At 47.4% G+C, this 14,478-nt stretch overlaps 1 protein-coding gene across 1 annotated transcript in view; it reads left to right on the top strand.

Moving 5' to 3' along the window:
• LOC127475593 (uncharacterized) overlaps positions 1–14,478 on the top strand; it is a 148,028-nt gene that overhangs the window by 122,432 nt on the left and 11,118 nt on the right. The window contains exons 3-5 of the mRNA XM_051797563.1: positions 13,627–13,747; positions 14,055–14,144; positions 14,298–14,454. Coding sequence (XP_051653523.1) covers positions 13,627–13,747; positions 14,055–14,144; positions 14,298–14,454 — 368 coding nt within the window. The remainder of the gene's footprint in view (positions 1–13,626; positions 13,748–14,054; positions 14,145–14,297; positions 14,455–14,478) is intronic.

Below are 14,478 nucleotides of genomic sequence, written 5' to 3'. Positions count from 1 at the left end.
TCCTCATAAAGGTTATCTACTCTCTCTTCTGCTCAGTTTTAACTGATGAGTATGTGCAAGCATTTCCCTAATCTAAAGAAAATCAGTACCTACAAGAAAATTAATGTTCTTCCTTTTACCCTGTGCAATGTAGTGAAGCTTTAATTTCACTCAGCACCAGCTTCTGCCTCCTGCTTCCCAGTGGGAATTGTATTGGCGAGGTTAGTGGATTTCTCAGCATTAGGGAAATGATCCCATAAAAATAAATTGGTTTATTTAACAGTCTTAATCATATTTTTATGTGTGGAGAAACAAATACAACTGCTGTCAAACACAGCTTTGCTCTTTTCCCTGTGCCTGGAGCCCGACTGATCGATCACACCTGAAAGGCTGGAGCTGTGAGCTGCCCATTTGGATGTTGGGAGGTGAAATATCTGGGATGGCATACTTGGGAGTAGACCAGTGTATGGGGCAGCCTTTGGTAACCCACAGCAATGTTGGTGTTGCACTCTATGGGAACTGGTTTAATGGATGTGGAATCTGTGGCTACAGGTATTGTCTGTTGATGGAGTGAGGGAATGGAGCAATGAACTCTGAAACTGGAGGGATTTGGGTGAGATACCTTTCCCATGGTTCCCCATATCCTTCTGCCTGGCAGCACTGGGGGCAGCAGGACTGTGGTTGGATCCCCAGGCAGATCTTTTTAGGAGGAAATCATCATCCGGCTCATGACCAAATGGAGCCACTTTCGTGCAAGGAGCGTGGCTCTTCTGCACCTCCATGTATTCTGAGGACTGGTTGTGTGTCTCAGTCCTGCTGGACAAATGCCTGAGCTCTGTGTGCTCTCTGGAAGCAGCCTGGCAGGGTGGGATGGGGCAGGAGGCAGCTGGTACATCTGAAGATGCTGCAGACGGTTTCACTGGAGGGCTGTGAAGGGATTAAAACAGCTGTAGCCTGTGGTCAGAGCCAGTCTGCAGCAGCAATCCAGTCCCCTGGTGTTGAATTCAGAGCTGCAGGCGTGTTCCCTTTTCCCACTAGGGATTCTCTTTCCCAGTTCTCATAGCTAGTTTTCAGTGTGCACCACATTCAATTCCCTGAGGCATCACCTGTCCCAGTACAGCAGACATCTGTGAGGGCCTCACTTCTGGGAACAGCTCCCTGAATCCAGGTGCTCCGAGTCTCTGGTCTGCTCTGTGGATCTGGTGATTTTAGAGATAGGAGCTGAATGGGCTCTCTGCCCACTCTGCTGTGCTGGGCTCTGTCCAGCTACTTTTCTCTTTGAAGCAAAGATGAGACCATGATCGAGTGAGGTTTTGCCTGGCTCCTATAGGAAAAGCATCTCTGCACTGACCCAAGGGAACGTGGAGAAATGACAAAAGTTTGTACTCTCCAGGGTCCCGTCAGAAGAGAAAGAAGTTAAAAAATGAGACCTAAAATTTTTCCCCTTATAATTTCTTGGTTTAGGGCACTAACAGCTGTTGGACCTACTGTTGCTCAGAGCAGCAACTTATGAAGAATTGTCTGACAAAAATTTTAAGCCTCTGGGTTGCTCAGCTCACTCAAACGTATCTCCTGTCTCTGTGTTCATGTTTTGGAAACAGCCAAGACTTATATCTGTGTTTGCAATCTGAGAATGAAGCAGTTTGTCTTTTCCTTCTGAAGGTGTTGTCCTGCTTGCCCAGGGACTGGGAAGGCAGGAGATCTGAGAGGCTGTGGTCATGCAGGCCCGGCCAAGTGCTGACTGTGCCCTCGAGAGCAGCCCCAGGACCTTCCCAAAGGCTTTTCGTGGGTGTCAGTGCAAGTGGGAATATCAGAGGGCAGTCACTATATGCCACTAAATGATGTGCATCCTCCTGGCCTCATGGCAAGAAGTTCAGAAATCAGATTTCATCATCTCTCTCAATAGTCTTGCAAAACAGGAGTCCAGACTAACTTGCATCAGTCCTGAGAGCAGCACCTCACGGGGTTTCTCATATGGTACATTTGTCCTCTCCAAAACCACCACGTTAGGTTGCAAGGGCACTGGTCTTTCCTTGCTTATCCCTTGCAGACATGTCAGCTTTGGTACCAGCCATTGGGATTTGAGTTTAATGCTCTAATGGAGACCAGGGAAGGAGATGAGGAGGTTGGGTTCTGCCCTGATTTAATTTTTTTCTTTCCTCGCCCACCCCCAGTTTCTCATGACACTTAGGCTGGCAGAACAAGGAGTAGCTGGGGAGAGGCTGAGCATCATGTGGGGCAGCTGTTCCTGCTGCTGAGGTGGCTGCAAGGCTGGCTCAGGAGCCAGGCACAGGTGAAGATGCTCAGACTCCCTCCTTTCCAATTTCATAGTTCATTTAGATGCACAGAGAGGAGAGGAGGATTACTGCAAAGCCAGCCCTCATCTCTCCTGACTGTAGAATTAGGATGGGAAATGGAAATCTCTGAACCCTGAACTGTCTCACTGAAACCTTTTCAGGGTGAAGGACCTGGAGGTATTCCTTGTTCTGCCTCTTATGGGGCGAGCTCTTGAAGAGGGGATGTCTCTCTCGTTCTGAGAAGATTTTTTTTTTAATATTATGCTGGGGGTTTAGCTGCAGGCTGCAGCTGTATCTTAAATGATTTTGGGAATAAGAGCTGACTATTTAGAGTGATAATCTGAAATTTGAGCAGGTGCAGGGAGGGTGAAGCGTGGCCATCTCCCCTGAGGGGATTAGAGAAGCTTTCCTGAGTTTATTCCACCTGTGCAGCAGAGTCTGGAAGGAGGGCTGGGAGCTGCTTATGCGTGTGGCAAGGAGTGAAGGAGAGGTATGGAAAAGTATGTTTGAAGTGAAAGGCTGTGCTAGTTGATAAATGCATGAGTAGGTGACAGTTTAAGGGTCCCTGGGACATTCCTGCCTCCCAGAGCAGCTGCTCAGAGGAGGCTGCCGGGACCAAGTTGGAGCTGTTCTGAGGACTGAGACTGATGTATTTACAACAGCAGTTGGTGGCATGGTGTTCCCACTGCAGCAGTCCCCCAAACAGATCTGCTTGCTGGAGATGGCCTCTGTCTCCCCCAAGTGGGCTTTGTCTTGGTCAGAGCTGTCTGCCAGGTCCTTGCAGGTCTGTGCTGTGTCCTGACTCATCAACAGCTTCCACGGGCCAGTGCTGGCCTTTACCTGAGCAGGGATTTGCTCGGGGGCTGTGACATCCTTATCTCTGCAGGCAGGAGCTGAGCTATGATTCTTCACTCCATGAGTAGCTTTTGGAGAAGATGCTGCATTTTCCTATTGCAGATCCCGTGCATGTTTTGCTTCTGGTTGTGAAGAACCATGTGGCTGTAAATGAGAGCAGCCCCAGGGGTGCTGCATGGTCAGTACCCTCTGCCCTGTATCACATCACATATCACTTCCCTGCCATGTTCTTGCATCACTTCCCTGCCATGTTCTTGCCATCCCAGGGTGATCAGCAGTGCCCAGAGCCAGAACTCTTTGGGCACTGGGTGTAGCATCCATGGAGAAGGGAGCAATCACAGCCTTCTCAGAGCTCCAAAACACAGAGTTTGGAAAGCTTTCCCCATCTGGAGCTCATCTCTGGCTCTGTGAATCCTGGCACATTTGACTGAGTAATTCCCTTCCTAAGCTGGGAAAGCTTAATCCAACAGGGCAGAAAAGTGTAGTAGGGAGTGGAATGTGGGGGTGGGAGGCTTTGGAGTTTGGGGGTTTTTTTGTTCTGTTTTTTTTGGGGTTTTTTTCAGGCTTTTCTGTGTTATCAGCACATGCCCAGCAGTGGTACTTGCTTGAGCAGCTATAATTTCCTCATTCCTTTCAGTATAAACCTGCCTGGTATCAAAATGCTGCCATTAGATTTTTTCCTCTGAAGTATGAAAGGCAGCAGCAGTGAAAAAAATCATCCTTTATAGTGGTGGACCTGTTAGTCACAGTTGTGGCTCAGTCAGTTCTTTTTTCATCTCTGCCACCTCTTCCAAGGTCAGGATTTACACTGGTTTTTGTTTGTTTGGTTGGGTTTTTTTTCCTTCTTTTTTTTTTTCTTTCCCCCTTTGGTAGATCTTCTGCTGTTTTAAAAAGCCTTGCCAGCATGTTATAACCAGTTTTGCTTTGTGAGATGGGGAATTTGAAGCAGCAAACTGAAAGCACCAAGATATTAATTTCCCCATTCCTCCCTGTGAGGGTGGGGAGGCCCTGGCACAGGTTGCCCAGAGAAGCTGTGGCTGCCCCATCCCTGGAAGTGTCAAGGCCAGGTTGGACAGGGCTTGGAGCAACCTGGGCTGGTGGAAGGTGTCCCTGCCCATGGCAGGGGGGTTGGAACAAGATGACCTTTAAGGTCCCTTCCAACCCAAACCATTCTGTGATTCTGTGATATTCCTAAATATACAGAGATGAAGGTGGCTGATTTGGTTAATGCCTCTGCCAATTTGGGTTTATTCCATTCAGTAGCCCTACCTTGCCTGATCTCAGTTTCAGGGCTTTTGGTATGAATGGTGTTCTGTTACTCTGACCCTGCCACTCTTGCAGCCTCTTCTATTAATTAATACAGCACCAGGGAGGGGGACAAAGTTTTCTGAATTTTATTTTATTTTATAGGCAACACTTGTTCAGGAGAGACTGTTTTTTCTCTTTCAGTGGGGAGCAATTTGTGTGGCTCTGTGCAGTGGTGAAATGAGGCATATTTTCCCATGCAGCATTGTCAATGTTTCTTTCTGTTAAAATAGGTTTGATTTGACTGATGAAAATTTCTTAACTGTTGTTAGAGAGTGAGCTGACAATGGCAAAGGAGTGATCCATACACAGATCCTTGGGGGTTAGTTCTGCATTCAGATGCTCTCTTTTTATTACTATTAATTTTTTTATTTAATGGAGACTATTCTTACTGTGTCTGCAGAGAAAGTGAGAGGCTGATGTTGTGAATGAGGCACCAAGCTGAGACTCTGAGGTCCGTGTTCAGCTTCCAGCTCAGCTAATCCTTTTGTAAGCCTTCTTGGAAGGGATTCAGCTCCCTTAAATGGCCTTTGTGGAAGCCATAGGTCGAGTTGGAGCCAGTCCTTCAGGCTTCATCCATGAGCTGATGCACAGATAGAGGAGGAGTGCTTGACACCTGACTGGGGAAGCAGCAAGTTCTATGTTTTAAAAACATCAAGCTGGAAATACGTGCCTGGGGGGCAGCTGAGCCACAAGGAATGGTGGGACTTGTGTCTCCCTGGGGTGGTGATTCATACCTCAGTCCTGACGTAGCTGTTCCCATATCTACCACCCCCCCAAAATCTCTGTCCCTGGCTCTGACCCATACAGGTGATGATTTTCATGTGGAGGACATTGCTTGAGGGGTGGCTGCCTTGTTTGGCAGCTAAGCTGGGGCAGAGTCACTGGGGAACAGGGTGGGTGCTATAAAATGGATTTAAGATGTGAGATTCAGTATGAAACTTGCAGCAATAAGTAAAATCCAGTGAAAAATGAAGTGGATTTTCCCAGCAAAGAGAAATGCAGTCTGCTCAGTGAATAATCTTTACAGGTTTGCATTTCCCTTCCCCAGGAAGGTGAGGGCTACTTAGATTTTTCTTCCCTGGCACAAGTCCTTGGCTGTTGCCTGAGGTTATGTAGCAGCCTTGTAGGTACTGAAGACTTGGAGTCTTCTCCCAGCTGAGGAGAATCCCCACAGCAGCACTGCTCATCCCCAGAGGGAAAGAAAAGCAGACTCTAATATCCTCTCTGCAGCTCTTGCTATGATTGAACTTTGGGATAAAGGCTGCAGTGAGCCAAATGGGCTGTGAATCTTCCCAAGAGCTGCCAAAGAGAAAGGGAAGAAAGGTCCAGATTGTATGACTGCCACTGTCTGAGGCTCTTCCTGTATCTGCTGATTTCTGGAGGAAGGAACTGGGTCTCTGCCAGGGCTTGAGTCATCTCCTTATCTCAGCTGTGGTGGTGTTCCCTCTGGGCTGTGCTCTGATCTTGGGTGACTCCTCAATGAGAGGGAGAGACCTGGAATCCTGTCCCAACAGGAGTCTTGGGATTCTTAACAACTGTAACTGCCATGTGGCCCTGAGATGGTCAAGGCTGAGAGCAGAAGGCAGGAGAAGGCACTCCCTGCAATGTGGAGGCAGTAATGGTGATAGCTGCAAATAGGGTGCCTTTCCTGAGGAACTATTAAGGCTACAGGTAATCTCTCCTTTCCTTGCTCTCTGCAGAGCAACCAGATCCTTCCCCTGCATGGAGCTGTTCCTCAGCCCCAGTGCCCTGTTTCTCTTTGGTTTCTCTGCTACTGCAAGGGCACAGTGGCTCCTTTTGGAGGGATGTCCTGAGGGAGGCATGTTTGGCCCCACTCCTTTTGCAGCAGCTACTGGATGAGTGTGTTTGCTCCTGCTGCTGAGTTAAGGATGAGCTGGGCTGTGGGGACAGGTCTGGCATCACTGGTGACTCAACATCTCCCTGAGTCATGGCATTACCATTCCTGAATGAATCAGCACATAGGTAGGAGTGTGTGCACCAGCCAGGAGGAAGCCATTCAGCTGTGATACTGTAAAGCAAGTGGTTACATTAGCAGAGTGCTGTAAGAATAATTTTCACATTCTGGGAACTACTGAAGTATTTCTGTAGGCCTGAAGGAAAAGTCTACTGGAGAATAAAAATACAAAATTAATTGCAAGGCTTTGGGATCTTTTACATTGAAGTACAGCAATCCTTACCTGTAACTGTAATGATTATAAGGATGAGTGCAAGTTATTAAAATAGTTTTAATGTAAAAATGAATTGCATTTATCATGGAGGGGACACTGTACTTGGCTGGAGAAGATAAAAATATCTGTGTTTAATATACATCAACTGCAATTGTTGAAACATTTTTGAGGACCACTCAAGATTTGGGGTGTTTGAAATGTTCCTCTTCCATTAAAAGTACTTCTACAAGGGTGTGTGCAGCCCTGAGGTTGTATGTGTTTAAAATCCTTTGGTGGTTTTGTGCCCGTGTTTGAGTCATCAACCTGGGCAGCTGCCTAAGTTTTGAGAGAGATCAGATGCATTCTTGCCTTTTATAGAAACCCTGATGGCCAGATGAATTAGGGTGATCAACCAGAAAGTGTTCAATCCTGAGAACATGGGATGTGTTATCCTTTTGGGTTCATTACTCTATCCTCTGAGCATGTCATCCCATTTTTTCACTTGAATGTCCTTCCTATTCATTGTGATTTCCCTTAAAGTGTTTGTTTTGTATTCCTGTCCCTCATGGGGGCGTTGCATTGTGCCGTTTGTGCTTTCAGTAATTTCCTGCCCATTTCTTAATCTCCTTTTTCCCTAGACTCTGAATCGAGGATGAGACAAATCTTTCAAATGCTATGCTGTTAAGAAAATGAGTTGGTCTCCACAACTGTTTCTTGTAAAGCCTCAGCTTTGCTCCAGAGGAAACATGCTGTGGATAAACAACTGTCTATCACTCACCAGACGTGGGCTGAGCAGGTGTCAGCTGCAGCCACCTCTTCATTGGCTGTGATTTTGATTTGTGGAACTCTGAGACAGCTGTCACCTGTATTTAGGTCCTTCACGTTGTTTGTGTCCCTGCTGATGCATTGACTGAGCTGCTCCATTGGCTCTTTTTGTGGTTACAACCATGAAAGCTTAGGGAGAGGTTTGAGCTTGGACATGGCACTAAAAAGGTACATGATTAGTGAGATGCTGGCTGTCAGTAAGGTCAAACGGGGGGGAGACTGCTGGGAGAGTCTTTCCTCTGTGGTTGCACACAGTTGAACTAAAGCCAAACAGAAAATAGGAACAGATTCTAGGAAGTGAAGCAGTTATTCTGCCTGCATTGCCTGGGTTTGCTGTTATGTTTGCTTATGTTTGCTTGCTAAGGACTGAAGTTGTGATTCTTTTATTATTATGTTTTTGAAAGTGATCTGATAAAGAGTAGTTTTTAAAATCTTTCTTTGAGGTAGTAATTACCTCATTTCTTACAGAAGATTTGCAGATTAATGTTTACAAAGTCATAATGCAAGGCGGTGATTTTGATCTCTCATGACTGATATGTTGAATTATTTTTATTCTTTTTTCTTTTACATGATTCAGTACAGACATGATGCTACACGAGAAAGAATTGCAAACACAGGTGCTTCCCCTGCATTTCAGGGTGATGCTATGGTTAAGCTTAGAAGGGCTAAGCACAGGGATGAAGGCTCCCTTGTTGGTCAGCTCTTCAGGAATTCACTATGACATTGAAGTGCTGTGTTTGGGAATCAGCAGCATGGATTCCTCCTTTCCTTCCTGGCTCAAGGCAGTCACAACCTCTGTACAGGGCCCATGGTCTGCTGTGACAGTTACTGTAAAACTTTTTTGCTTGCAAACACTGATTGGAAAGGCTTTGCATTAGCCTGCCTGGGGGATTTGGAGGAAGGCCAAGTCCATCTACCTAACTCCAGTGTCCCACGGGATGAGTTTTCCTTCTGGCACATTGAATAGGGACAGTATTGTTGACAACAACTTGCCTTATTTTGTGTGCTTTGAAAAATCAGTGCTTTAGCAGGGAACATCTCCCTGCCCCATGTCCACCTGTGCATAGGCATTGCTCAGAGATGGGGATACAGCCCAGTTCTCTTTTTTATCTGCCTGTGTGGTTGTCAAAGGTCTCTCAAAACAGAGGAGGTGGCAGAACTTCATCTCCTGTGGAACAGTCTCTCCTTTGCTTGTTGTTTTTTCTCCCCTTTAATTTACCTCCATAAATCTGAAATATTCCCTTGCACTTGTTTGAGGTCAGACTGCATAATTTAATAATAATGTTATGCTCAGAAATACCTGAAGTTGGAAAAGTTTCAACAAAAGAATCGGGACAACCAGACTGAGGGTGTATTTTCCCCAAAACCCTCAACAAAAGAAGCCCAATATCAGGAGTACATCATAGGATACATTTACATTGGTAATGTAAAACTAAACACCACCTTGGATTCTATGCTGTTCATCTCTGAAAGGTCTCCAGGTTTCTATAACAAAGTTTAAATTTCTTTGTTAACAGGTGAGAACTTTAAATCTGACTCTGCCATAATTTCCTTTTGTGACCTAGGGCAAAAAAAGTTGTTTAAACCCATCAGATAGCAGCCTCTGTGCAGCCAGAGGGAGTCTGGGCTGGGAGAGAAGCTCCCTTGAGCTGCCCATGGGGAGAACATCTCTGAGGGACGAGTCTCTTGAGGCTGGTGGTCTTTGTGCTGAGCTGACAATGATACCAAGATGTCTTTAGTGCACTGAGGTTGTACTGCTTCTGCAGCAGCCCAACAGTGTGCTCTGGTCTTGAGCACAGTCTTCAGGGATCTCATTTAAGTGTTCAACACACACTCTTCTCACAGTAAGGTCAGGAGTTACAATTGTCAACAGACACATTATCCTTACTTTGCTCATGAAAGGCAGCAGAGGCAGCAATAAATGCAAGGTCAAGAAACCTCTCTGAAGCCCCTGGGCAGGATCCTCCCAGTCCAGCCCAGCTCTATTGCAAGCTGGAAGTGCTCAGTGTGAGCTTTGGGAAGGCTCTGCAGTCCCAGCTGCCACCAGTGCTGCCGCAGAAATGAGTGGCATCTTCCCTGGCTGAGCCAGACAGCTGGTCTGTGGAGACAAGCGTTTGCTTTATGTTACACCCTGCTCTGAGTGTGGGTTTTCTACCTGTGACTGCCAAAATGTCAGTCGTTGAGGGGAACAGGGGAAGTGAGGAAAATTGCTCAAGCTCTAAAATCCAAAGCAGCACAAACTGAATCCCATTCAGCTCGGTGTGGGAAGTGTTTACCTTGAAAGCCAGTGGGAAAACCTTTGGATTGCACAACAAGGCAACAGAACAACTGCACAAACAAAACTTTTTCTCCCCAGTGATAATCTAATCACCAAAAACGGAATTCTTCAGTTCAAAGCATGACTCCTCAGGCTGGGGAAGTGCAGATAAAGCCAAAGCTGGTTAGAGCAGCGCGACTCACGTTTCGTCTAATGGCCGCTTCTAATTTCACCTCCTGTTTTCCCTGGAAAGCAAGGAGAGTCCTGTTTCTTTTGGATGTAATAGGTTTTGGGGGATGCCAAAACATTTTTCAGTTTTCTGTGGTGTTTAAATGTGCAAGCAGAGCTGTTGCTTAGTGGGAGATGCTTCACTGTTGCAGTTGGTGACTGAAACACGTGGGTCTGGATGTGCTTCGGCAGTTTTTGGCTCTGTTGTTGACTTGCTGCCTGTGGTGGACATGTGCATGGATAAGATGTCTTGGATCAGGAGTGAGTTGTGGAGCTGGAGAGGGAAAACACAGGAGGGGTATTTGGGTCTCAGTCCATATCAACCCTATATTCAAACTGTCACAGGCTGCAGTTTCACAAATGTTGATGTGCTCCTCCTCGAGTGTGTGCTCATAGGTGTATTCCCCCTGAACTATAGTGAGTGATGCTCTACTGAGCCAAAAGCCTGCTGGTTTAAAGATAATCCCTCAAAACTGTCACACTAGGCGGGCTCTCTGCATTTTAGGACCGTGGTGTTTGGAAGTGGTTCTGGGATTTTCTCTATGGTCAGAGTTGCAGCCTCTCTCACCTACCTGATCTGTCCTACTGTCCTGCAGGTCACTGATGGGGACAGGGGGAATAAGAAGCATGAGGCAAGCTCTGTACCTGAAGGAGCTGGAAGGCTTCTTTGACTTCTCCTTTACCAGAAGGAGGATGTCAGAGATGAAGATGAGGCCCATGAGCCAGATGCCCTTGCTGCCCTTGCTGGAGAGCAGAACCCTTGGGGACACGAGGTAGTGGTGGTGATGTTCAGCAGAGGTGGCAGTTCCTCCCTGAAGCCCCTTGATTTGGAAGTATGCTACTATTTTAAAATTGCTGTTTCCTGTGGAAATATTCCTCCTGCCTCCCGAGCTGCCAAAGGAGTGATTGCATTACTGTGAACCTCAGCTGCAGCCAGGGGAGTGATGAAACAATCTAGTTTCCACCTTCATCCTCTCAAAGTCACTGTACAAAGTGGAAGAGCAGCTTGAGCTGACTGTGTGCTCTGTGTTAGTTCCTTACACCAATGTCAGCTACATCTGCTAGATGAGGTCCTTTAAACAACCATCAGCACTTCTCTGAGAACTCTGACAAATCCGTGCTGCCAAGGCTTTGCTGTATTGGCAATGGGATAAAAATGAAAGTTAAGCCAAAAAAAGGGAAGCAGCAGAAAGCCATGGGATGAAGTATTGTGGTTTTAGGATCGTGTTGCAGAAGGTCTTTAAGCAGATGAAGCTGCTTTGATGGTGCCTTTCCAGGGAAGAGATATTCTCCAGTATCCAGCAGAGCTTGCAATCTCTATCCCATCTTCACTGGTCACCACAGTTCTGCCTCTTAACACTGATCCAGCAGGTACACAACAACTCTCTTGGCAGCTTTCTGTTTCCAGAGCAGCACAGCTTGAGGGGGATGCTGCAAGGGCTAGGCTAGGACTTCAGTATGCTCATCTGGGATGGGTGGAGTCTCTGGACTGGGCGTCTCCTCTGGAATTAAATGGTAGTTTTGCCTGGTTTGAGTCATACATGTAACATGTGGTTTAAGTTTTGGTGATACACATATTACAAGTATCATGTAGGGTCCTTGGCTGTGACCAGGATCCCAGCAAGAAGGCCCTGTAACAAGATGAAACGAGGGGTAATCCTTCATTTGAGACCATGTGGGACTTGTGATTGAGACTTCCTGAGCAGTGTGTTTCAAACTGCTTGGGAACCACTTGGGAATGGCTTATGGGGGAAAAAACAAACCAGGTAGATATAACACCAAACTCCTGGGAGAGGGCATGAGTATTGATGCCATCAGTATCTTTAAGTGCATGTCTCTCTGCATGCATTGGCATCAGTTTGGGCTTTGTGAGCAAAAACCAGTAATTTTGAAAACTTATCAAAAAGACTGTTGGAATGATGAAGTTATCTTACCCCACTGGGCGCACAGGGGTGAAAGCATGGCTGGGCTTTATTAAACATTTTAGCTGGTTCCTGAGAAATGAGAAAAAGATACATTAAACCATGAGGAACTTGGAAACCACAAATCATTTAGTGAGGACTTAAAAAACTCAAACTGTGAAACAAAACTTCATTTTTCCGTTTTTTTCCTCCTCTTTTTAATAAGACACCTTATGCCTGTAAGAATGAGAACTTCTGTCCCTTCCAAAATTCATGGCTTTTAAAAATCTGTATTTTCATGAATAGTAGATGTTTTTCAGAATGTGCATGAATATTTCATCTTGTCTCCTCAGCACACTTTTGGTGGCCACTTGCCCTCCATCCCCTCTGCTTCACACACTTGCAGACATCTCTTGTCAGGGTGTTTCACACTCCAAATGAGGGGAACAGCCATTACTATTACAGGAACTCTCAGGGGTTTAACATCTCTGGTGTGCCATAGCACTCAACATGCTGCCTGGGTTTTTAATTACCTCATGGTGATTAACAGTCCAGAAAATCACTTGAAACCAATTAAATAATGTAGACCTGACTGAAGGCTGCTGCAGGCTCTGGGGGCTGCTTCAGAGCAGTCACAGTTGACAGGGTTTTTAACAGGCCCTCTCCCCCTCTTCACTTTGCAGACACCCTGTAAATGATTTATCTACTTCATTATTTTTCAACTCCAACAGTAATTGTTTTTTATGAGTTTAGTAAAGTGGTAGCAGTAATAATATTTTCTCCTGGAAGTGCTCCCCCATCTCTGGGTGGAGGCCCTGAATTTAGTGTGCTGTGGCTTTTCTGACCCCTGAATTACTGCCTGTGATTCTAATGTTCTTATGCAGAGGTACCACAGGTTATGCTGCCCAACCTCTCCTGGAGTAAATCAGCTGTACAGCCTGATCTGGCCTTGTGCAGTGGAGCAGCACTTGGTGATGCAGTTGAGGTCATTACTTAATAAATATCCAACCTCTCCAGGAGCAGACTGCTATGGGATTGAGAAGGGCTGATAGGCCAAAGAGCTTTGTCTTCTCCATTCTTTTTTACTTTATTATTTTTTGTTAATTTTTTAAAACCCTTGCATGAAAAAAAGGTCCCTCCAGGGCAGGGACCCCCTGTCCCTGACCAAGGGGGCTGAGAGCAGTGGTAAAGCCCAAGGGAAGTCTGTTTGCTCCCACACTGTAGTGCCAGGCCTGCCATTTGTGTGGGTGGGTGACTCTGGGGCTTTGTGGGAGCTTTAAATGTCCAGCACTCTGCTTGTGCTTGCCCTGCAGGGGAAGGGCATTGCAGAGCAAAGGGCATGTTCCCAGCCAGAGCCACCCTTGAGAGTTGCTGCTGCCTGAAGTGGTGTGTCTGAAAAGGGATTTTCCAGCCAGGTTGGCTGGGAATTTGGACACGAAAAGCAGGGGGGTGTGTGTCAAACCCTGTGGTCACTCTGAGCGAGATACAGGTGCTCGCACACATTCAGCCTGGTCTGCAACTGCCCTGTGAGCTGGCTTGGCTCACAGGGCAGCCAGAGCATCCAGAAAACTCTACTGGTCACCTCCCTGCATAGACCTGTCTGTTTTGTACCAGGGCTTGGATGTCTTCTACCATATAAATAATCTGGCAGAGAAAATGAAGATGAAGGAACATGTGGCATTCCAGGGGCGGGTTTCACCCATCCCTCATGGGCCCCCTGGCCCAGAGGTCCGATGCCACCCGCACGAGTCATCAAGGGGCTGCTCCCAGCACCCGTGTGCAACCCGTGTCCTGCCCTCTCCCTGCAGCTTGGTGGACACAGCGCTGGAGGGCAAAGCCAAAAGCCTCCTCCACGCGTGTTTCTCGAGTGTCTTCTGGCTGCCTGCAGAGAAGGAAATGCCAAAAGGGGACCTTGCCCTCTACATCAAGGTAAGTGCTGGCTGAGCTCCAGGGGCCTGCAGCCCCTCTGGCCTGCTCCCTGGCTATCCCATGCTGCCACAGGAGCAGGGATCCCAGGCAGGGCAGGGTACTTCCCCCCCTCGTGCCTCTGTCCCCTTCCCGTGGGCCTGGCTGCATCCCGTGCCACAGGCTGCTCTGCCCCCGCAGATTGTCTATGCCCATGTCTCTCTCGGGAAGTGTGGGCATCCTCCTCCTGTGGCACGGGGGGTTCAGATGGCTCTCCTGGGGCTGGGAGGAACAGCAGAATGACTGCCACTGCTCTCTGTGTTCCTTGCAGACCCTGAACTCCATGGACAGCATGCTGAGGACAGTGGTGCTCAGCTTTCCTGCCTCTCAAGTCAGCGAGGAGCTGCAGGGCATCTTGGAGGTCTGGCACAAGCAAAAAGGGGGATGTCTGAGAGCTGTTACTCACTCGGGGGGAGAGGAGGGGTTCTGCTGCGGGGCCTGGGGTGCACTGAAGGCCTCAGGAGGCTTTGTGTGTGATCATGAGGAAGCTTTTCTTGATGGAAATGGTTGTCAGGCATTGGAAGGGGCTGCCCGGAGAGGTGGTGGAATCCCCATTCCTGGAGGTATCCAAGACAAGACTGGACGTGGCACTCCCTCAGTGCTCTGCTCTAGTGGACAAGGTGGGGATGGGTGCAAGTTGGGACTCGATGATTTTGCAGGTCTTGGCCAACCTAAATGGTTCTGTGATTGTATGA

The sequence above is a fragment of the Manacus candei genome, unplaced genomic scaffold (assembly GCF_025592945.1).
Source record: "Manacus candei isolate 608988 ecotype Guabito, Panama unplaced genomic scaffold, ASM2559294v1 h1tg000047l, whole genome shotgun sequence".
Lineage (NCBI taxonomy): Eukaryota > Metazoa > Chordata > Aves > Passeriformes > Pipridae > Manacus > Manacus candei.
The sequence above is the reverse complement of the archived record's forward strand: the minus strand, read 5'-3'. Positions and strand labels throughout refer to the sequence as shown.